Raw genomic sequence first — 24804 nt, 5'->3', positions numbered from 1 at the left:
ATGTGGTGCAGCCTCGTACTGTGCTGAATTTTATACATATCATCATCCAAACTAATAAGCATAAAGTTAGCCACATGAGATATCAAGCTAATAAGCATACAGTTAACCATATGACATATAAGCTAATAAGCATACGGTTAGCTATATGAGATACCAAGCTAATAAGCATACAGTTAACCATATGACATATAAGCTAATAAGCATACAGTTAGCCATATGAGATAACAAGCTAATAAACATACAGTTAACCATATGAAATATAAGCTAATAAGCATACAGTTAGCCATAGGAGATAACAAGCTACTAAACATACAGTTAACCATATGCCATATAAGCTAATAAGCATACAGTTAGCCATATGACATAACAAGCTAATAAGCATACAGTTAACCATATGAGATAACAAGCTAATAAGCATAAGGTTAACTATATGAGATAACAAGCTAATAAGCATAAGGTTAACAATTTGTCATACAAGCTAATAATAAGCATAAGGTTAACTATATGACATACAAGCTAATAAGCATAAAGTTTACCATATGACATACAAGCTAATAAGCACACGGTTAACCATATGAGACAACAAGCTAATAAGCATACAGTTAACCATATGAGATCCAAGCTAATAAGCATAAAGTTAGCCATATGAGATAACAAGCTAATAAGCATAAGGTTAACCATATGAGATAACAAGCTAATAAGCATACAGTTAACCATATGACATACAAGCTTATAAGCATAAGGTTAACCATATGACATAACAAGCTAATAAGCATAAAGTTAACCATATGACATACAAGCTAATAAGCATAAAGTTAACCATATGAGATAACAAGCTAATAAGTATAAGGTTAACCATATGACATAACAAGCTAATAAGCATAATGTTAGCCATGTGACATATAAGCTAATAAGCATAAGGTTAACCATATGACATAACAAGCTAATAAGCATAAAGTTAACCATATGACATAACAAGCTAATAAGCATAAGGTTAACCATATGACATAACAAGCTAATAAGCATAAGGTTAACCATATGACATAACAAGCTAATAAGCATAAGGTTAACCATATGACATAACAAGCTAATAAGCATAACGTTAGCCATGTGATATATAAGCTAATAAGCATAAGGTTAACCATATGACACTACAAGCTATTAAGCATAAGGTTAATCATATGACATAACAAGCTAATAAGCATAAGGTTAACCATATGACATAACAAGCTAATAAGCATAATGTTAGCCATGTGACATATAAGCTAATAAGCATAAGGTTAACCATATGACATAACAAGCTAATAAGCATAAGATTAACCATATGACATAAGATAACACAGATACTTTAATTGCCAAATGTAAGTAAATATTAAGTTATCTAACCTGTTAAAAGGACATAAGTCTTCTTTACAATGTGATCTAGTAACTAGCTAACTGTGTTCTCTACAGAAAATGTTACCAGGCAGGTGGCATTATAGAGTAGCCAGGGGCAGTCTAACGTTACAATATTATAAAAATGTATAAATGTTACTCAAGCTTTCCAAAGCACACATCAATTGCATAATTTAGCATCAATTTAATAAAAAAAAAATCATTAAAAATGATGAGATAATGTTAGCTTAATATTGGATTAAATATTAGCAGAGTGGTCAGAGAAATCAGCAGGGTGGGGTGTGCATTTAATAGGTCCAGGAGTCCTATCAATGTCTTGAAAATAGAAAAGTGGTTTTAAACATTTCTTGAGCTTATGGGTGTCTTCTGGGGGGGACTTATTCCTGCAGCAATGTGCTGCTCTAAACTTTGTTTTATTGCCCAGGTTGGCAGATCTCATGGAGGAACATCAAGAGGAATTGGCTACTATCGAATCCATAGACTCAGGGGCTGTGTATACCTTGGCTCTGAAAACTCATGTTGGGATGTCGATACAAACCTTCCGATACTTTGCAGGCTGGTGTGATAAAATCCAGGTGCTTTTGGGAAACCTTAAATGAACCATTATACACTTATTTATTGCAAGAAAAGACTATGGGCTGGATGCATAAAATCCTGGTTTAAATATGAGTTGTTGTCACCAGATATATCAGGCCTGTGAGATCCCTTATGAAATTCACAAAAACTAAAACTACCATTAAAATCTCCATAGCTCACCTAGTTCCATTCTCTACAATTCTGCCCTTACTCAATATTGTGAGGTTTATTTACTTGCAAAATTGTTTGTATATCAGATACATCTCTTTGCATTCGTATTCCTACCTGTATTGTTGTATAAACATCTCAAACATGAAGTGTAAGGTGAGTTTTATTTGTTTGTACAGTAATATACATAGGAATACAGATCTCAAATGTACAGTTGTGTTTACCATATACAAATGGTCAGCAGGACAGCTGAGCATGAGGTCTTCTCGATCGCCTGAGCCAAATGCTCAGTAACTGCGATGGGACCTGGGAGTTTGTACCCTGAGGTGAGGTTCACAGCAGACCCCCAGTGTTGCACATCCTTCTTCAAGTACCGCCAGAGACCCCCAGGGACCAGTGTTACTGCTTTTTGGAGTGCTATTAAGCGAGCAGCTCTATCCGAAGTGATTAAGTTCTGTAGTGAAGAAATTCTTTCCCCTCCCATACAAACACCAGACAAGGCTTAATGGCCAAGACACAGGGTTTTTATACAGCACAAGGTGTAAAATGTACATGTGAAAAAAACAAATAAGATACTGCCCCCTGCTTTTGTGTGCAGATCCTGCCGGGAGATAAGCTTTCATGGGCAGAACAATTAGCCCCGCTCCCTTTGTGTCCTAGAGTGAGTATCCCCAAATGTTTGGTATAATTTTAAAGCTCTCGTTCAGGTTCCTTTTTGTGTCTACCAGGTGCTCACAAGCTAGCATAGCCAGGATAGGTAGGGGGCATTGTGGGTACCATAAAACACATCTAGGCGGCAAGAAAAATGCCTTGAAAAGGGTGTATTTGTGAGGGGATGGGGAACAGAGTTTATTAGGAACCAGCTTTTTAACCCCTGGTGGCTGGGCTGTAGAAGAAGCAACAGGATTTGTGTCACAAGCTCCACGTCTTCAATCAGACAAAATAAAACTGCATTACAGTCTTGCTATTAAAAAGCCGGTGACTTTGGCTCAAGTAGATATAAATTACTTTTTCAAACTCAATCGCAGTAAATTTTCCAGTCAGATTCACAAACCTCCACGACAAAGTGAGCTGTGGTGAACCAATGATGCAGCTCAACAAGTTGTTTCTGTTATAGGGGCATATTTATCGTGCTCCGTATGGAGCTTGATGCCCTGTGTTTCCGGTGAGTCTTCAGACTCGCCGGAAACAGAAGTCATGAAGCAGCGGTCTAAAGACCGCTGCTCCATAACTTGTCCGCCTGCTCTGAGGCGGTGGACAGAAATCAACCCGATCGAATACGGTAGGGTTGATTGACACCCTTGCTGGCGGCCGATTGGCTGCGAATCTGCAGGGGGCGGCATTGCACCAGCAGTTCACAAGAACTGCTGGTGCAATGATAAATGCAGAGTATGCTGTCGGCATTTATCGATGTGCAGCGGACATGATACGCTACTTTGTATCATGTCCGCTCGCACATTGTTAAATATGCCCCTTAGTATCAACTTATGTGGTGCTGGGATTTATGACTTTATCAAGTGATTTGAAATTTGCCTTTAAAAAGTCAGTTTCAATTTTTCAGGTGATTACACAATAATTGTTAGACCCACTGTCAGCACATTAGTTTCAGCTTACAGCTCACTTCAGTTTTGTATTATAGACAAGTGTCACCCGTGAGTTTCATTCTCACTAACTTGCTTTATTGCATCTAGCCCTAAATAAGATAACTAAGATATATTTACTGTAAGTACATACACACAGACAGATAGATAGACAGACAGACATATGACTTGATATAATGCTTTCTATTATTACCACTCTGAGGAAACTAATCTTGATTTCCTGCAGGGTTCCACCATCCCGATTAACCAGGCACGTCCAAACCGCAACCTGACATTTACCAGGAGAGAGCCCATAGGGTGAGTAACTTTAGGCTTGATCCTATGCCCTATTATTGTTTTCTCGTGGGTTTACAAAGACTTTGTGAATTGTTATTCTCATTGCTATCTGGGTGTGTTTCTCACTGATCCTACTGACCTTTATATACTGTAAGTATTAATCATATTGTCCTCTGCCAATGATCTGTCACAGAGGAACCCAGTTAGCGTTATAGTAAATTTGGCTCTGAAAATAGCTGAACTTCATGAGGGGCCATCTTCTTCCTCATTCGGAGGTATCTAATACCCATATCTAGTAAATCACAGAGTGAAAGCTCTGGGAATTAGTGAATGAGCTTGATGTTGGATTATCCCTGGCAAGTTGCATGTATGTTACTGAGGTCAGTTGCAGTAAATAGAGATAACGATGTTTGGAAATTAAGCCTTTTTCAGGAAAAGATCAATAATAGAATAAGGTAGGAATACTGAGATGAGATTAGTTAAGCCTTGGCCTTGCTGGGCAGATGGACATACTGTTTCTGGTCTCCTGTCTGTAAATGTGCCTTGTCTCCGACAGTGTCTGCGGGATTGTCATCCCATGGAATTACCCACTGATGATGCTGGCATGGAAAACTGCTGCGTGCCTTGCAGCTGGTAACACTGTGGTGCTGAAGCCGGCGCAGGTGAGCTATGCAGGGGGTGTCAGAGTAACTGGGTCTTGACATGTAAGGAGGGAAAATACAATTATTAAGACTAGAATACCTATCATGCTGCCTATAGGCAAACAAATAAACACATATGAGACCAACTGTAGCATTATGGTCATACTATGCAGAGAAGACAATTCTATACAACATAGGATTATGTGTTAGGGTTCCTGTAAGTTTGTGCAGAGCTGTACAATTTTGCCTGAGTATGTACAAATACAAAGGTATGTTCCCCTGGAAGACTTACACAAGCCTTGTTAGTTTATGTGGGAGATTATCTGGAGCCATGCCTCATTCTGGTGTATTGTGCAGCAATTCACATTTCAGGGTGTCTCTTTTCTTGCAGGTGACCCCACTAACTGCTCTCAAGTTTGCAGAACTGACACTGAAAGCCAAGATTCCAAAAGGAGTGATCAACATTCTTCCGGGTGCTGGTAGGTGTAATGGGAATGCAGCTGACTATGGTCAGGGCTAGTAATTGTACTATGTATTAAGAAAAGCCTTGTTTAAAACACAGAACACTCCTCTGACTATCAGTGATCAGTGACTATGAGTTATCTGAATATTCACATTCTGTCACCAGACAAATTCCCTGTATGTTCAGTCATTTATAATATATAACCTGCTGCAAACAGTCTACTGGAGCACAGAGACAAAACAATATCGCCTAGATTACGAGTCTTGCGTTAGCCTTAAAAAGCAGCGTTAAGGGGTCCCAACGCTGCTTTTTAACGCCCGCTGGTATTACGAGTCAGGCAGGTACAGGTGTACCACTCACTTTTTTTCCACGATTTTAGCATACCGCAAATCCCCTTACGTCAATTGCGTATCCTATCTTTTTAATGGGATTTGCCTAATGCCAGTATTACTATCGCTGGAAAAAGTGAGCGGTACACTCTCTACCTCCAAGACTCCTACCGCATATTAAAGTCAGTAGTTAAGAGTTTTATGGGCTAACACCGTAACATAAAACTCTTAACTAAAGTGCTATAAATTACACTAACACCCATAAACTACCTATTAACCCCTAAACCGAGGCCCCCCCCCCACATCGCAAACACTATAATAAAATTATTTAACCCCTAATCTGCTGACCGGACATCGCCACCACTGTAATAAATATATTAACCCCTAAACCGCCGTACTCCCACCTCGCAAACACTAGTTATATTTTATTAACCCCTAATCTGCCGTCCCTAACATCCCAGACACCTACCTAGATTTATTAACCCCTAATCTGCCGCCCCCAACGTCGTCGCTACTATATTAAATGTATTAACCCCTAAACCTAAGTCTAACACTAACCCTAACACTCCCTAACTTAAATATAATTTAAATACATCTAAATAAATAATTCCTATTTAAAACTAAATACTTACCTGTAAAATAAACCCTAAGATAGCTACAATATAACTAATAGTTACATTGCAGCTATCTCAGGATTTATTTTTATTTTACAGGCAAGTTTGTATTTATTTTAACTAGGTACAATAGTTATTAAATAGTTATTAACGTAATAACTACCTAGCTAAAATAAGTACAAATTTACCTGTAAAATAAACCCTAACCTAAGTTACAATTACACCTAACACTACACTATCATTAAATTAATTACATAAAATACCTACAATTAATTACAATTAAATAAACTAATTACGAAAAACAACAAACACTAAATTACAGAAAATAAAAAAGAAATTACAAATATTTTAAACTAATTACACCTAATCTAATCCCCCTAATAAAATAAAAAAGACCCCCAAAATAATAAAAATCCCTACCCTATACTAAATTACAAACAGCCCTTAAAATGGCTTTTTGTGGGGCATTACCCAAAAATAATCAGCTCTTTTACCTGTAAAAAAAATACAATACCCCCCCAACATTAAAACCCACCACCCACACACCCAACCCTACTCTAAAACCCCCCCTTAAAAAAACCTAACACTAACCCCTTGAAGATCATTTAATTCATTGTAGTAATTTTATTTTGTTTTATTTAAATTATATTTAAGTTAGGGGGGGTTAGGGTTAGACTTAGGTTTAGGGGTTAATAAATTTAATATAGTTGCGGCGACGTGGGGGGGGGGGCAGATCAGGGGTTAATAAAAAAAATGTAGGGTTCGGCGATGTTGGGGGCATCAGATTAGGGGTTCATAAGTATAATATAGGTGTCGGTGGTGTCGGGGTGGCAGATTAGGGGTTAATAAGTGTAAGATTAGGGGTGTTTAGACTTGGGGTTCATGTTAGGGTGTTAGGTGTAGACATAAATTTTCTTTCCCCATAGGAATCAATGGGGCTGCGTCAGGAGCTGAACGCTGCTTTTTTGCATGTGTTAGGTTTTTTTTCAGCCGTCTCAGCCCCATTGTTTCCTATGGGGAATCGTGCACGAGCACGTTTTAGCTGCTTACCGCTACCGTAAGCAACGCTAGTATTGAGGTGAGATGTGAAGCTAAATTTTGCTCAACGCTCACTTTTCTGAGGCTAACGCCGGCTTGCAGAAAACTTGTAATACCAGCGTTGTCTTAAGTGAGCGGTGAGAAAAAAAGGAGCGTTAGCACCGCACAGCCTTACCGACAAAAACTCGTAATCTACCCGTATGTATCTAACCCCATGGCTCTGTTTGTTCCTATCTCTGGTTATGGGAGTGATGACTCTAGCTGGTTTATGTCACAGTAAGCTCTCTCTATCACCTGTCCCCCCCTCATATATGTCTCTATCTCTCTCTCCCCTGTCTCTCTCTCTCTCACCTGTCTCTCTCTCCCTATGTAGGTCTCAATCTCTCTCTCTCCCCTGTCTCTCTTCCTATGTATGTCTTCATCTCTCTCTCTCCCCTGTCTCTCTTCCTATGTATGTCTTTATCTCTCTCTCTCTCACCTCTCTCTCTATGTATTTCTCCATCTCTTTTCTCTCTCATCTGTCTCTCTCCCTATGTATGTCTCAATCTCTTTTTTCTCTCATCTGTCTCTCTCCCTATGTATGTCTCCATCTCTTTTCTCTCTCACCTGTCTCTCTCTCTCTATGTATGTCTCCATCTCTCTCCCTATGTATGTCTCCATTTCTCTCACACCTGTCTTTCTCCCTATGTATGTGTCTCTCTCCCTATGTATGTCTCCTCTCTCTCCCTATGTATGTCTCCATCTCTCTCACCTGTCTTTCTCCCTATGTATGTGTCTCTCTCCCTATGTATGTCTCCTCTCTCTCCCTATGTATGTCTCCATCTCTCTCACCTGTCTTTCTCCCTATGTATGTGTCTCTCTCCCTATGTATGTCTCCTCTCTCTCCCTATGTATGTCTCCATCTCTCTCTCTCTCACCTGTCTCTCTCCCTATGTATGTCTCCATCTCTTCTCTGGCTCACCTGTATCTCTCTCTCCCTATGTATGTCTCCATATCTTCTCTCACACCTGTCTCTCTCTCCCTATGTATGTCTCAATCTCTTCTCTCTCTCTCACCTGTCTCTCTCTCCGAGTATGTCTCTATCTCTCTCACCAGGCTCTCTCCCTATGCATGTCTCTCTCTCACCTGTCTCTCTCTCCCTATGTTTGTCTTCATCTCTCTCTCTCTCTCTTACCTGTCTCTCTCCTTATGTATGTCTCCATCTCTTCTCTCCCTCTCACCTATCTCTCTCTCCCTATGTATGTCTCCATCTTTTCTCTTTCTTACCTGTCTCTCTCTCCCTGAGTATGTCTCCATCTCTCTCTCTCTCACCAGGCTCTCTCATCGGTCAGAGGCTCTCAGATCACCCTGACGTCAGGAAAGTGGGATTTACCGGATCTACTCCTATAGGCAAACAGATCATGAAGAGGTGAGACATTTATGAATCATCTCCCTGTGTCCCAGTACATCTAAACTAGTTGTCATGAATATTCCACAACTCTCTACTTGTCTACTCCCATCCCTGAGTGCCAGCAGCAGGACATAATAAATGTCACTGTTTAAATGGATGTGTCATTAAATCCTTTGGGTGACACAGGGGCAAGGAACCCTCAGCCTCTGGTCTCTCTCAGTAGAACCATAATGAGGCTGCTTTTCTCCCTGGCCTGGGTACGTTACATTAGTCTTGTTTTTTACTTATATTTTTTGGTTTCATATCTCTTCGTCTTTCTATTTCTATCGAGTTTAAATCTGAGCTTGAAGGAGGTACTGGGGACCACCCCTGTGCTTTATAGCAAAAACATGGTTTAAAGGGACACTGAACCCAACTTTTTTCTTTCATGATTCAGATAGAGCATGCAATTTTAAACAACTTTCTAATTTACTCCTATTATCAATTTTTCTTCGTTCTCTTGCTTTCTTTATTTGAAAAAGAAGGCATCTAAGCTATTTTTTGGGGTTCAGGACCATGGAAAGCACTTGTTTATTGGTAGGTAAATTTACCCACCAATCAGCAAGAACAACACAGTGTGTTCACCAAAAATGGGCCGGCATCTAAACTTACATTCTTGCATTTCAAATAAAGATACCAACAGAATGAAAAGAATTTGATAATAGGAGTAAATTAGAAAGTTGCTTAAAATTGCATGCTCTATCTGAATCACGATAGAATAAATTTGGGTTCAGTGTCCCTTTAACACAAACCTATGGTGTCATACCACGTGCACATCTGCTTACAGAGGCATGTACTTAACTCTATAGTCAGAGCTGCATCCCCAGATATCACCAGTCATTAGTTTAATTAAACAGAAATACAGATCTGCACATGGTCACATGTTCTATGCTCTGTGTGTGTGTGTGTGTGTGTATATATATATATATATATATATATATATATATATATATATATATTTATATACACACACACATATAGTTTGCATGAGATGATGAATAAACTTGCAATAAGGTCACATGGATGTCTTTTTGTAAATGGAAATCCTTACATTCTCAGTTTTGTAATTCAGTTACTATTTTTCAAACATTATTTTGTATTTTGCCAAAACAATAAGGGCTATATTACAAGCGGCGCTAAATTATTGCACAACCGCAAAGGCAAATTTGCCTGTTTGCGGGCGCACAATAATTAACCAGCTGTTACAAGTTGCTGGTTATTGCTACTGTGAGCTCACGGTAGCAATTAGTGCTCCGAAAATTAACCAGAGATCAGATTTGTGGTTAATTTTTTTCAAAAAGTGCCCCAAATTCCCCCAAAATAAAGGGCATTATCGTTTTTGTATATATATAAAAAAAAAGTAGCATTTTTTTTAATAAAAAACAAATGTACTAGGCAGTTTTTGGGGTGTAAAGTTGGTGGGAGTGGGGTGTGCCTTTACTTTGCGTTCTATGGGAACTGTCGGCTAGATTTAGAGTTCTGCGGAAAAAGGGGTGCGTTAGCTACGCTGGCTTTTTTTCGCCCGCACCTTTTAAATACCGCTGGTATTTAGAGTTCACAGAAGGGCTGCATTAGGCTCCAAAAAGGGAGCGTATAGCATAATTTACCGCCACTGCAACTCTAAATACCAGCGGTGCTTACGGACGTGGCCAGCTTCAAAAACATGCTCGTGCTCGATTTCCCCATAGGAAACAATGGGGCTGTTTGAGCTGAAAAAAAACCTAACACCTGCAAAACAGAATTTATGTTTACCTGATAAATTACTTTCTCCAACGGTGTGTCCGGTCCACGGCGTCATCCTTACTTGTGGGATATTCTCTTCCCCAACAGGAAATGGCAAAGAGCCCAGCAAAGCTGGTCACATGATCCCTCCTAGGCTCCGCCTTCCCCAGTCATTCGACCGACGTAAAGGAGGAATATTTGCATAGGAGAAATCATATGATACCGTGGTGACTGTAGTTAGAGAAAATAAATCATCAGACCTGATTAAAAAACCAGGGCGGGCCGTGGACCGGACACACCGTTGGAGAAAGTAATTTATCAGGTAAACATAAATTCTGTTTTCTCCAACATAGGTGTGTCCGGTCCACGGCGTCATCCTTACTTGTGGGAACCAATACCAAAGCTTTAGGACACGGATGATGGGAGGGAGCAAATCAGGTCACCTAGATGGAAGGCACCACGGCTTGCAAAACCTTTCTCCCAAAAAATAGCCTCAGAAGAAGCAAAAGTATCAAATTTGTAAAATTTGGTAAAAGTGTGCAGTGAAGACCAAGTCGCTGCCTTACATATCTGATCAACAGAAGCCTCATTCTTGAAGGCCCATGTGGAAGCCACGGCCCTAGTGGAATGAGCTGTGATTCTTTCAGGAGGCTGCCGTCCGGCAGTCTCATAAGCCAATCTGATGATGCTTTTAAGCCAAAAAGAGAGAGAGGTAGAAGTTGCTTTTTTGACCTCTCCTTTTACCAGAATAAACAACAAACAAGGAAGATGTTTGTCTGAAATCCTTTGTAGCCTCTAAATAGAATTTTAGAGCACGAACTACATCCAAATTGTGCAACAAACGTTCCTTCTTTGAAACTGGATTCGGACACAAAGAAGGCACGACTATCTCCTGGTTAATATTTTTGTTAGAAACAACTTTCGGAAGAAAACCAGGTTTAGTACGCAAAACCACCTTATCTGCATGGAACACCAGATAAGGAGGAGAACACTGCAGAGCAGATAACTCTGAAACTCTTCTAGCAGAAGAAATTGCAACAAAAACAAAACTTTCCAAGATAATAACTTGATATCAACGGAATGTAGGGGTTCAAACGGAACCCCCTGAAGAACTGAAAGAACTAAATTGAGACTCCAAGGAGGAGTCAAAGGTTTGTAAACAGGCTTGATTCTAACCAGAGCCTGAACAAAAGCTTGAACATCTGGCACAGCCGCCAGCTTTTTGTGAAGTAAAACAGATAAAGCAGAAATCTGTCCCTTCAAAGAACTTGCAGATAATCCTTTCTCCAAACCTTCTTGAAGAAAGGATAGAATCTTAGGAATTTTTATCTTGTTCCATGGGAATCCTTTAGATTCACACCAACAGATATATTTTTTCCATATTTTATGGTAGATTTTTCTAGTTACAGGCTTTCTAGCCTGAACAAGAGTATCAATGACAGAATCTGAGAACCCTCGCTTTGATAAAATCAAGCGTTCAATCTCCAAGCAGTCAGTTGGAGTGAGGCCAGATTCGGATGTTCGAACGGACCTTGAACAAGAAGGTCCTGTCTCAAAGGTAGCTTCCATGGTGGAGCCGATGACATATTCACCAGATCTGCATACCAAGTCCTGCGTGGCCACGCAGGAGCTATCAAGATCACCGATACCCTCTCCTGTTTGATCCTGGCTACCAGCCAGGGAATGAGAGGAAACGGTGGGAACACATAAGCTAGGTTGAAGCTCCAAGGTGCTACTAGTGCATCCACTAGAGTCGCCTTGGGATCCCTGGATCTGGACCCGTAGCAAGGAACCTTGAAGTTCTGACGAGACGCCATCAGATCCATGTCTGGAATGCCCCATAATTGAATTATTTGGGCAAAGATTTCCGGATGGAGTTCCCACTCCCCCGGATGAAATGTCTGACGACTCAGAAAATCCGCTTCCCAATTTTCCACTCCTGGGATGTGGATTGCAGACAAGTGGCAGGAGTGAGTCTCCGCCCATTGAATTATTTTGGTCACTTCTTCCATCGCCAGGGAACTCCTTGTTCCCCCCTGATGGTTGATATACGCAACAGTCGTCATGTTGTCTGATTGAAACCGTATGAATTTGGCCTTTGCTAGCTGAGGCCAAGCCTTGAGAGCATTGAATATCGCTCTCAGTTCCAGAATATTTATCGGGAGAAGAGATTCTTCCCGAGACCAAAGACCCTGAGCTTTCAGGGGTTCCCAGACCGCGCCCCAGCCCACCAGACTGGCGTCGGTCGTGACAATGACCCACTCTGGTCTGCGGAAGCTCATCCCTTGTGACAAGTTGTCCAGGGTCAGCCACCAACGGAGTGAATCTCTGGTCCTCTGATCTACTTGTATCGTCGGAGACAAGTCTGTATAATCCCCATTCCACTGACTGAGCATGCACAGTTGTAATGGTCTTAGATGAATTCGCGCAAAAGGAACTATGTCCATTGCCGCCACCATCAAACCTATTACTTCCATGCACTGCGCTATGGAAGGAAGAGGAACAGAATGAAGTACTTGACAAGAGCTTAGAAGTTTTGATTTTCTGGCTCTGTCAGAAAAATCCTCATTTCTAAGGAGTCTATTATTGTTCCCAAGAAGGGAACTCTTGTTGACGGAGATAGAGAACTTTTTTCTACGTTCACTTTCCACCCGTGAGATCTGAGAAGGCCAGGACAATGTCCGTATGAGCCTTTGCTTGTGGTAGAGACGACGCCTTGAATCAGTATGTCGTCCAAGTAAGGTACTACTGCAATGCCCCTTGGTCTTAGCACCGCTAGAAGGGACCCCAGTACCTTGTGAAATTCTTGGAGCAGTGGCTAATCCGAAATGGAAGTGCCACAAACTGGTAATGCTTGTCCAGAAAGGCGAACCTTAGGAACCGATGATGTTCCTTGTGGATAGGAATATGTAGATACGCATCCTTTAAATCCACCGTGGTCATGAATTGACCTTCCTGGATGGTAGGAAGAATTGTCCGAATGGTTTCCATTTGAACGATGGAACCTTGAGAAATTTGTTTTAGGATCTTGAGATCTAAGATTGGTCTGAATGTTCCCTCTTTTTTGGGAACTATGAACAGATTGGAGTAGAATCCCATCCCTTGTTCTCCTAATGGAACAGGATGAATCACTCCCATTTTTAACAGGTCTTCTACACAATGTAAGAATGCCTGTCTTTTTATGTGGTCTGAAGACAATTGAGACCTGTGGAACCTTCCCCTTGGGGGTAGCTCCTTGAATTCCAGAAGATAACTTGGGAGACTATTTCTAGCGCCCAAGATCCAGAACATCTCTTGCCCAAGCCTGAGCGAAGAGAGAAAGTCTGCCCCCCCACCAGATCCGGTCCCGGATCGGGGGGCCAACATCTCATGCTGTCTTGGTAGCAGTGGCAGGTTTCTTGGCCTGCTTACCTTTGTTCCAGCCTTGCATTGGCCTCCAGGCTGGCTTGGTTTGAGAAGTATTACCCTCTTGCTTAGAGGATGTAGAACTTGAGGCTGGTCCGTTTCTGCGAACGGGACGAAAATTTGGTTTATTTTTAGCCTTAAAAGACCTATCCTGAGGAAGGGCGTGGCCCTTACCCCCAGTGATATCTGAAATAATCTCTTTCAAGTCGGGCCAACAGCGTTTTCCCCTTGAAAGGTATGTTAAGCAATTTGTTCTTGGAGGACGCATCCGCTGACCAAGACTTTAGCCAAAGCGCTCTGCGCGCCACAATAGCAAACCCCTGAATTTTTCGCCGCTAATCTAGCTAATTGCAAAGTGGCATCTAAGGTAAAAGAGTTAGCCAACTTAAGTGCTTGAACTCTGCCCATAACCTCCTCATAAGAGGATGCTTGATTGAGCGACTTTTCTAGTTCCTCGAACCAGAAACACGCTGCTGTAGTGACAGGAACAATGCATGAAATTGGTTGTAGAAGGTAACCTTGCTGAACAAACATCTTTTTAAGCAAACCCCTCTAATTTTTTGTCCATAGGATCTTTAAAAGCACAACTATCTTCTATAGGGATAGTGGTGCGTTTGTTTAGAGTAGAAACCGCCCCCTCGACCTTGGGGACTGTCTGCCATAAGTCCTTCCTGGGGTCGACCATAGGAAATAATTTCTTAATATAGGGGGAGGGACAAAAGGTATGCCGGGCCTTTCCCATTCTTTATTTACAATGTCCGCCACCCGCTTGGGTATAGGAAAAGCTTCGGGGGGCACCGGGACCTCTAGGAACCTGTCCATTTTACATAATTTCTCTGGAATGACCAAATTGTCACAATCATCCAGAGTAGATAACACCTCCTTAAGCAGAGCGCGGAGATGTTCCAATTTAAATTTAAATGTAATTAACATCAGGTTCAGCTGGTTGAGAAATTTTTCCTGAATCTGAATTTCTCCCTCAGACAAAACCTCCCTAGCCCCTTCAGACTGGTGTAAGGGCATGTCAGAACCATTATCATCAGCGTCCTCATGCTCTTCAGTATCTAAAACAGAGCAGTCGCGCTTTCGCTGATAAGTGCGGCATTTTGGCTAAAATGTTTTAATAGAATTATCCATTACAGCCGTTAATTGTTGCATAGTAAGGAGGATTGGCGCACTAGAATGTACTAGGGGCCTCCCTGAGTGGGCAAGACTGGTGTAGACATAGAAGGGGATGATGCAGTGTACCATGCTTACTCCCCTCACTTAAGGAATCGTTTTTGGGCAAACATTATTATCAGTGGTATCATTGTCCCTACTTTGTTTGTCCATTTTATCACATATATTTAAATGGATAGGAAACCTTGGCTTCCGAACATACAGAACATCGTCTATTGGTAGTTCAGACATGTTAATAGGCATAAACTTGGTAACAAAGCACAAAAACGTGTTAAAATAAAACCGTTACTGTCTCTTTAAATTTTAAACACTGAACACACTTTTATACTGATATACGCAAAAGTATGAAGGAAATGTTCAAAATTCACCAAAATTTCACCACGGTGTCATAAAGCCTTAACAGTATTGCACACCAAATTTGAAAGCTTTAACTCTTAAAATAACGGAACCAGAGCCGTTTTTACAATTTAACCCCTATACAGTCCCTGGTATCTGCTTTGCTGAGACCCCAACCAAGCCCAGAGGGGAATACGATACCAAATGACGCCTTCAATAAGCTTTTTCAGTGGATCTGAGCTCCTCACACATGCATCTGCATGCCTTGCTTCTCAAAAACAAACTGCGCATTAGTGGCGCGAAAATGAGGCTCTGCCTATGACTAGAAAAGGCCCCCCAGTGAAAAAGGTGTCCAATACAGTGCCTGTCCGTTTTTTTAACAATTTGCCAAGATTAAAATAACTCTCCTAAGTTATAAACCATTAAACATGCTTATATAGTAATCGTTTTGGCCCAGAAAAATGTCTACCAGTCTTTAAAGCCTTTGTGAAGCCCTTGTATTCTTATATTGAAAATTAAGAAAATGGCTTACCGGATCCCATAGGGAAAATGACAGCTTCCAGCATTACCAAGTCTTGTTAGAAATGTGTCATACCTCAAGCAGCCAAAGTCTGCTCACTGTTTCCCCCAACTGAAGTTAATTCCTCTCAACAGTCCTGTGTGGAAACAGCCATCGATTTTAGTAACGCTTGCTAAAATCATTTTCCTCTTACAAACAGAAATCTTCATCTCTTTTCTGTTTCAGAGTAAATAGTACATACCAGCACTATTTTAAAATAACAAACTCTTGATTGAAGAATAAAAAACAGAATTTATGTTTACCTGATAAATTACTTTCTCCAACGTTGTGTCCGGTCCACGGCGTCATCCTTACTTGTGGGATATTCTCCTCCCCAACAGGAAATGGCAAAGAGCCCAGCAAAGCTGGTCACATGATCCCTCCTAGGCTCCGCCTTCCCCAGTCATTCGACCGACGTAAAGGAGGAATATTTGCATAGGAGAAACCATATGATACCGTGGTGACTGTAGTTAAAGAAAATAAATTATCAGACCTGATTAAAAAACCAGGGCGGGCCGTGGACCGGACACACCGTTGGAGAAAGTAATTTATCAGGTAAACATAAATTCTGTTTTCTCCAACATAGGTGTGTCCGGTCCACGGCGTCATCCTTACTTGTGGGAACCAATACCAAAGCTTTAGGACACGGATGAGGGAGGGAGCAAATCAGGTCACCTAGATGGAAGGCACCACGGCTTGCAAAACCTTTCTCCCAAAAATAGCCTCAGAAGAAGCAAAAGTATCAAACTTGTAAAATTTAGTAAAAGTGTGCAGTGAAGACCAAGTCGCTGCCTTACATATCTGATCAACAGAAGCCTCGTTCTTGAAGGCCATGTGGAAGCCAGCCCTAGTGGAATGAGCTGTGATTCTTTCAGGAGGCTGCCGTCCGGCAGTCTCATAAGCCAATCTGATGATGCTTTTAATCCAAAAAGAGAGAGAGGTAGAAGTTGCTTTTTGACCTCTCCTTTTACCAGAATAAACAACAAACAAGGAAGATGTTTGTCTAAAATCCTTTGTAGCATCTAAATAGAATTTTAGAGCACGAACAACATCCAAATTGTGCAACAAACGTTCCTTCTTTGAAACTGGATTCGGACACAAAGAAGGCACGACTATCTCCTGGTTAATGTTTTTGTTAGAAACAACTTTCGGAAGAAAACCAGGTTTAGTACGAAAACCACCTTATCTGCATGGAACACCAGATAAGGAGGAGAACACTGCAGAGCAGATAATTCTGAAACTCTTCTAGCAGAAGAAATTGCACCAAAAACAAAACTTTCCAAGATAATAACTTAATATCAACGGAATGTAAGGGTTCAACGGAACCCCCTGAAGAACTGAAAGAACTAAATTGAGACTCCAAGGAGGAGTCAAAGGTTTGTAAACAGGCTTGATTCTAACCAGAGCCTGAACAAAGGCTTGAACATCTGGCACAGCTGCCAGCTTTTTGTGAAGTAACACAGACAAGGCAGTAAATCTGTCCCTTCAAGGAACTTGCAGATAGTCCTTTCTCCAAACCTTCTTGAAGAAAGGATAGAATCTTAGGAATTTTTACCTTGTCCCAAGGGAATCCTTTAGATTCACACCAACAGATATATTTTTTCCATATTTTGTGGTAAATTTTTCTAGTTACAGGCTTTCTGGCCTGAACAAGAGTATCCAATGACAGAATCTGAGAACACCCTCGCTTTGATAAGATCAAGCGTTCAATCTCCAAGCAGTCAGTTGGAGTGAGACCAGATTCGGATGTTCGAAACGGACCTTGAACAAGAAGGTCTCGTCTCAAAGGTAGCTTCCATGGTGGAGCCGATGACATATTCACCAGGTCTGCATACCAAGTCCTGCGTGGCCACGCAGGAGCTATCAAGATCACCGATGCCCTCTCCTGATTGATCCTGGCTACCAGCCTGGGGATGAGAGGAAACGGCGGGAATACATAAGCTAGTTTGAAGGTCCAAGGGTGCTACTAGTGCATCTACTAGAGTCGCCTTGGGATCCCTGGATCTGGGACCCGTAGCAAGGAACCTTGAAGTTCTGACGAGACGCCATCAGATCCATGTCTGGAATGCCCCACAAATTGAGTAATTTGGGCAAGATTTCCGGATGGAGTTCCCACTCCCCCCGGATGAAATGTCTGACGACTCAGAAAATCCGCTTCCCAATTTTCCACTCCTGGGATGTGGATTGCAGACAAGTGGCAGGAGTGAGTCTCCGCCCATTGAATGATTTTGGTCACTTCTTCCATCGCCAGGGAACTCCTTGTTCCCCCCTGATGGTTGATGTACGCAACAGTCGTCATGTTGTCTGATTGAAACCGTATGAACTTGGCCATTGCTAGCTGAGGCCAAGCCTTGAGAGCATTGAATATCGCTCTCAGTTCCAGAATATTTATCGGGAGAAGAGATTCTTCCCGAGACCAAAGACCCTGAGCTTTCAGGGGTCCCCAGACCGCGCCCCCAGCCCACCAGACTGGCGTTGGTCGTGACAATGACCCACTCTGGTCTGCGGAAGCTCATCCCCTGTGACAGGTTGTCCAGGGACAGCCACCAACGGAGTGAATCTCTGGTCCTCTGATCTACTTGTATCGTCGGAGACAAGTCTGTATAGTCCCCAATTCCACTGACTGAGCAATGCACAGTTGTAATGGTCTTAGATGAATTCGCGCAAAAAGGAACTATGTCCATTGCCGCTACCATCAAACCTATTACTTCCATGCACTGCGCTATGGAAGGAAGAGGAACAGAATGAAGTATTTGACAAGAGTTTAGAAGTTTTGATTTTCTGGCCTCTGTCAGAAAAATCCTCATTTCTAAGGAGTCTATTATTGTTCCCAGAAGGGAACCCCTTGTTGACGGAGATAGAGAACTTTTTTCTACGTTCCTTTCCACCCCGTGAGATCTGAGAAAGGCCAGGACAATGTCCGTGTGAGCCTTTGCTAGAGGAAGGGGACGACGCTTGAATCAGAATGTCGTCCAAGTAAGGTACTACTGCAATGCCCCTTGGTCTTAGCACCGCTAGAAGGGACCCTAGTACCTTTGTGAAAATCCTTGGAGCAGTGGCTAATCCGAACAGAAGTGCCACAAACTGGTAATGCTTGTCCAGGAATGCGAACCTTAGGAACCGATGATGTTCCTTGTGGATAGGAATATGTAGATACGCATCCTTTAAATCCACCGTGGTCATGAATTGGACCTTCCTGAGATGGAAGGAAGAATTGTCTCGAATGGTTTCCTTTTGAACGATGGAACCTTGAGAAACTTGTTTAGGATCTTGAGATCTAAGATTGGTCTGAATGTTCCCTCTTTTTTGGAACTACGAACAGATTGGAGTAGAACCCCATCCCTTGTTCTCCTAAAGGAACAGGATGAATCACTCCCATTTTTAACAGGTCTTCTACACAATGTAAGAATGCCTGTCTTTTTATGTGGTCTGAAGACAATTGAGACCTGTGGAACCTCCCCCTTGGGGGAAGCCCCTTGAATTCCAGAAGATAACCTTGGGAGACTATTTCTAGTGCCCAAGGATCCAGAACATCTCTTGCCCAAGCCTGAGCGAAGAGAGAGAGTCTGCCCCCCACCAGATCCGGTCCCGGATCGGGGGCCAACATCTCATGCTGTCTTGGTAGCAGTGGCAGGTTTCTTGGCCTGCTTTCCTTTGTTCCAGCCTTGCATTGGTCTCCAGGCTGGCTTGGCTTGAGAAGTATTACCCTCTTGCTTAGAGGACGTAGCACTTGGGGCTGGTCCGTTTCTGCGAAAGGGACGAAAATTAGGTTTATTTTTGGCCTTGAAAGACCTATCCTGAGGAAGGGCGTGGCCCTTGCCCCCAGTGATATCAGAGATAATCTCTTTCAAGTCAGGGCCAAACAGCGTTTTCCCCTTGAAGGAATGTTAAGCAATTTGTTCTTGGAAGACGCATCCGCTGACCAAGATTTTAACCAAAGCGCTCTGCGCGCCACAATAGCAAAACCAGAATTTTTCGCCGCTAACCTAGCCAATTGCAAAGTGGCGTCTAGGGTGAAAGAATTAGCCAATTTGAGAGCATGAATTCTGTCCATAATCTCCTCATAAGAAGAAGAATTATTATTGAGCGCCTTTTCTAGCTCATCGAACCAGAAACACGCTGCTGTAGTGACAGGAACAATGCATGAAATTGGTTGTAGAAGGTAACCTTGCTGAACAAACATCTTTTTAAGCAAACCTTCTAATTTTTTATCCATAGGATCTTTGAAAGCACAAACTATCTTCTATGGGTATAGTGGTGCGTTAGTTTAGAGTAGAAACCCGCCCCCTCGACCTTGGGGACTGTCTGCCATAAGTCCCTTTCTGGGGTCGACCATAGGAAACATTTTTTTAAATATGGGGGGAGGGACGAAAGGTATACCGGGCCTTTCCCATTCTTTATTTACAATGTCCGCCACCCCGCTTGGGTATAGGAAAAGCTTCGGGGGGGCCCCGGGACCTCTAGGAACTTGTCCATTTTACATAGTTTCTCTGGAATGACCAAATTCTCACAATCATCCAGAGTGGATAACACCTCCTTAAGCAGAGCGCGGAGATGTTCCAATTTAAATTTAAATGTAATCACATCAGGTTCAGCTTGTTGAGAAATTTTCCCTGAATCTGAAATTTCTCCCTCAGACAAAACCTCCCTGGCCCCCCTCAGACTGGGGTAGGGGCCCTTCAGAACCAATATCATCAGCGTCCTCATGCTCTTCAGTATTTTCTAAAACAGAGCAGTCGCGCTTTCGCTGATAAGTGGGCATTTTGGCTAAAATGTTTTTGATAGAATTATCCATTACAGCCGTTAATTGTTGCATAGTAAGGAGTATTGGCGCGCTAGATGTACTAGGGGCCTCCTGTGTGGGCAAGACTGGTGTAGACGAAGGAGGGGATGATGCAGTACCATGCTTACTCCCCCTCACTTGAGGAATCATCTTGGGCATCATTTTCCTCTAAATTTTGTGTCACATAAATCACATCTATTTAAATGAGAAGGAACCTTGGCTTCCCCACATTCAGAACACAGTCTATCTGGTAGTTCAGACATGTTAAACAGGCAAAAAACTGATAACAAAGTACAAAAAACGTTTTAAAATAAATTGTTACTGTCCACTTTAAATTTTAAACTGAACACACTTTATTACTGCAATTGCGAAAAAGTATGAAGGAATTGTTCAAAATTCACCAAAATTTCACCACAGTGTCTTAAAGCCTTAAAAGTATTGCACACCAAATTTGGAAGCTTTAACCCTTAAAATAACGGAACCGGAGCCGTTTTTATATTTAACCCCTTTACAGTCCCAGGTAACTGCTTTGCTGAGACCCAACCAAGCCCAAAGGGGAATACGATACCAAATGACGCCTTCAGAAAGTCTTTTCTATGTATCAGAGCTCCTCACACATGCATCTGCATGTCATGCTTCTCAAAAACAAGTGCGCAATAGAGGCGCGAAAATGAGACTCTGCCTATGATTAGGGAAAGCCCCTAGAGAATAAGGTGTCCTATACAGTGCCTGTAGTGTTATTTTACATAATTACCAAGATTAAAATAATTCCTCAAGGCTATGGAGTATAAAATATGTTTATATATAAATCGATTTAGCCCAGAAAATGTCTACAGTCTTAAAAAGCCCTTGTGAAGCCCTTTTTTTCTTTCTGTAATAAAAATGGCTTACCGGATCCCCTAGGGAAAATGACAGCTTCCAGCATTACATCATCTTGTTAGAATGTGTCATACCTCAAGCAGCAAAAGTCTGCTCACTGTTCCCCCAACTGAAGTTAATTCCTCTCAACAGTCCTGTGTGGAAACAGCCATCGATTTTAGTAACGGTTGCTAAAATCATTTTCCTCTTACAAACAGAAATCTTCATCTCTTTTCTGTTTCAGAGTAAATAGTACATACCAGCACTATTTTAAAATAACAAACTCTTGATTGAATAATAAAAACTACAGTTAAACACTAAAAAACTCTAAGCCATCTCCGTGGAGATGTTGCCTGTACAACGGCAAAAGAGAATGACTGGGGAAGGCGGAGCCTAGGAGGGATCATGTAACCAGCTTTGCTGGGCTTTTTGCCATTTCCTGTTGGGGAGGAGAATATCCCACAAGTAAGGATGACGCCGTGGACCGGACACACCTATGTTGGAGAAACTACATTTAAAACACCAAAAAACTCTGAGCCATCTCCGTGGAGATGTTGCCTGTGCAACGGCAAAGAGAATGACTGGGGAAGGCCGGAGCCTAGGAGGGATCATGTAACCAGCTTTGCTGGCTCTTTGCCATTTCCTGTTGGGGAAGAGAATATCCCACAAGTAAGGATGACGCCGTGGACCGGACACACCTATGTTGGAGAAAAAAAGCAGCGTTCAGCTCCTAACGCTGCCCCATTGTTTTCTATGGGGGAAACACTTCCTAAGTCTGCACCTAACACCCTAACATGTACCCCGAGTCTAAACACCCCTAGCCTTACACTTATTAACCCCTAATCTGCTGCCCCCGCTATCGCTGACCCCTGCATATTATTATTAACCCCTAATCTGCCGCTCCGTACACCGCCGCAAACTACGTTATCCCTATGTACCCCTAATCTGCTGCCCCTAACACCGCCGACCCCTATATTATATTTATTAACCCCCTAATCTGCCCCCCACAACGTCGCCTCCACCTACCTACAATTATTAACCCCTAATCTGCCGACCGGATCTCACCGCTACTCTAATAAATGTATTAACCCCTAAAGCTAAGTCTACCCTAACCCTAACACCCCCCTAAATTAAATATAATTAAATCTAACGAAATAAATTAACTCTTATTAAATAAATTATTCCTATTTAAAGCTAAATACTTACCTGTAAAATAAACCCTAATATAGCTACAATATAAATTATAATTATATTGTAGCTATTTTAGGATAATATTTATTTTACAGGCAACTTTGTAATTATTTTAACCAGGTACAATAGCTATTAAATAGTTAATAACTATTTAATAGTTACCTAGTTAAAATAAATTATAAAATTACCTGTAAAATAAATCCTAACCTAAGTTACAATTAAACCTAACACTACACTATCAATAAATAAATTAAATAAACTACCTACAATTACCTACAATTAAACCTAACACTACACTAGCAATAAATTAATTAAATACAATACCTACAAATAAATACAATTAAATAAACTAACTAAAGTTACAAAAAATAAAAAAATATTTACAAACATTAGAAAAATATTACAACAATTTTAAACTAATTACACCTACTCTAAGCCCCCTAATAAAATAACAAAGACCCCCAAAATAAAAAAATGCCCTACCCTATTCTAAAATTAAAATAGAAAAGCTCTTTTACCTTACCAGCCCTGAAAAGGGCCTTTTGCGGGCCATGCCCCAAAGAATTCAGCTCTTTTGCCTGGAAAAAAAAAACCATACAATACCGCCCCCCAACATTACAACCCACCACCCACATACCCCTAATCTAACCCAAACCCCCCTTAAATAAAAATAACACTAAGCCCCTGAAGATCTCCCTACCTTGTCTTCACCACACCGGGTTCACCGATTCGTCCTGGCTCCGACGTCTTCATCCAAGCCCAAGCGGGGGGCTGAAGATGTCCATGATCCGACTGAAGTCTTCTATCCAAGCGGGAGCTGAAGAGGTCCATGATCGGGCTGAAGTCTTCATCCAAGCGGGGAGCTGAAGAGGTCCATGATCGGGCTGAAGTCTTCTATCAAGCGGCATCTTCAATCTTCTTTCTTCCGGATCCATGGTCATCCCGCCGACGCGGAACATCCATCTTCACCGACGACTTCCCGACGAATGACGGTTCCTCGTCGGGAAGTCGTCGGTGAAGATGGATGTTCCGCGTCCGTCGGGCGGGGATATGACAATGGATCCGGAAGAAAGAAGATTGAAGATGCCGCTTGATAGAAGACTTCAGCCCGATCATGGACCTCTTCAGCTTCCCGCTTGGATGAAGACTTCAGCCCGATCATGGACCTCTTCAGCTCCGGCTTGGATGAAGGACTTCAGTCGGATCATGGACATCTTCAGCCCCCGCTTGGGCTTGGATGAAGAAGTCGGAGCCAGGACGAATCGGTTGAACCCAGTTTGGTGAAGACAAGGTAGGGAGATCTTCAGGGGCGTTAGTGTTAGGTTTAATTAAGGGGGGTTTGGGTTAGATTAGGGGTATGTGGGTGGTGGGTTGTAATGTTGGGGGGGGTATTGTATGGTTTTTTTTTCCAGGCAAAAGAGCTGAATTCTTTGGGGCATGCCCCGCAAAAGGCCCTTTTAAGGGCTGGTAAGGTAAAAGAGCTTTTCTATTTTAATTTTAGAATAGGGTAGGGCATTTTTTTATTAGGGGGCTTAGAGTAGGTGTAATTAGTTTAAAATTGTTGCAATATTTTTCTAATGTTTGTAAATATTTTTTTATTTTTTGTAACTTAGTTCTTTTTTATTTTTTGTACTTTAGTTAGTTTATTTAATTGTATTTATTTGTAGGTATTGTATTTAATTAATTTATTGCTAGTGTAGTGTTAGGTTTAATTGTAGGTAATTGTAGGTAGTTTATTTAATTTATTTATTGATAGTGTAGCGTTAGGTTTAATTGTAATTTAGGTTAGGATTTATTTTACAGGTAATTTTGTAATTATTTTAACTAGGTAGCTATTAAATAGTTATTAACTATTTAATAGCTATTGTACCTGGTTAAAATATTACAAAGTTGCCTGTAAAATAAATATTAATCCTAAAATAGCTACAATATAATTATAATTTATATTGTAGCTATATTAGGGTTTATTTTACAGGTAAGTATTTAGCTTTAAATAGGATTAATTTATTTAATAAGAGTTAATTTATTTCGTTAGATAAAAATTATATTTAACTTAGGGGGGTGTTTAGGGTTAGGGCTAGAATTAGCTTTAGGGGTTAAAAAATTTATTAGAGTAGCGGTGAGCTCCGGTCCGGCAGATTAGGGGTTAATGCTTGAAGTTAGGTGTCGGCGATGTTAGGGAGGGCAGATTAGGGGTTAATACTATTTATTATAGGGTTATTGAGGCGGGAGTGAGGCGGA

General features: G+C 41.5%; 1 protein-coding gene across 1 annotated transcript in view; it reads left to right on the top strand.

Moving 5' to 3' along the window:
- Positions 1-24804, top strand: part of LOC128666326 (cytosolic 10-formyltetrahydrofolate dehydrogenase) — a 157690-nt gene that overhangs the window by 52111 nt on the left and 80775 nt on the right. The window contains exons 13-17 of the mRNA XM_053720846.1: positions 1820-1970; positions 3967-4037; positions 4573-4678; positions 5049-5136; positions 8416-8509. Of these exons, the coding sequence (XP_053576821.1) occupies positions 1820-1970; positions 3967-4037; positions 4573-4678; positions 5049-5136; positions 8416-8509 (510 nt within the window). The remainder of the gene's footprint in view (positions 1-1819; positions 1971-3966; positions 4038-4572; positions 4679-5048; positions 5137-8415; positions 8510-24804) is intronic.

Source organism: Bombina bombina, chromosome 7 (genome assembly GCF_027579735.1).
Source record: "Bombina bombina isolate aBomBom1 chromosome 7, aBomBom1.pri, whole genome shotgun sequence".
Taxonomy (NCBI): Eukaryota; Metazoa; Chordata; class Amphibia; order Anura; family Bombinatoridae; genus Bombina; species Bombina bombina.
Note: the sequence above shows the minus strand (reverse complement) of the source record. Positions and strands in the feature narration are given on the sequence as shown.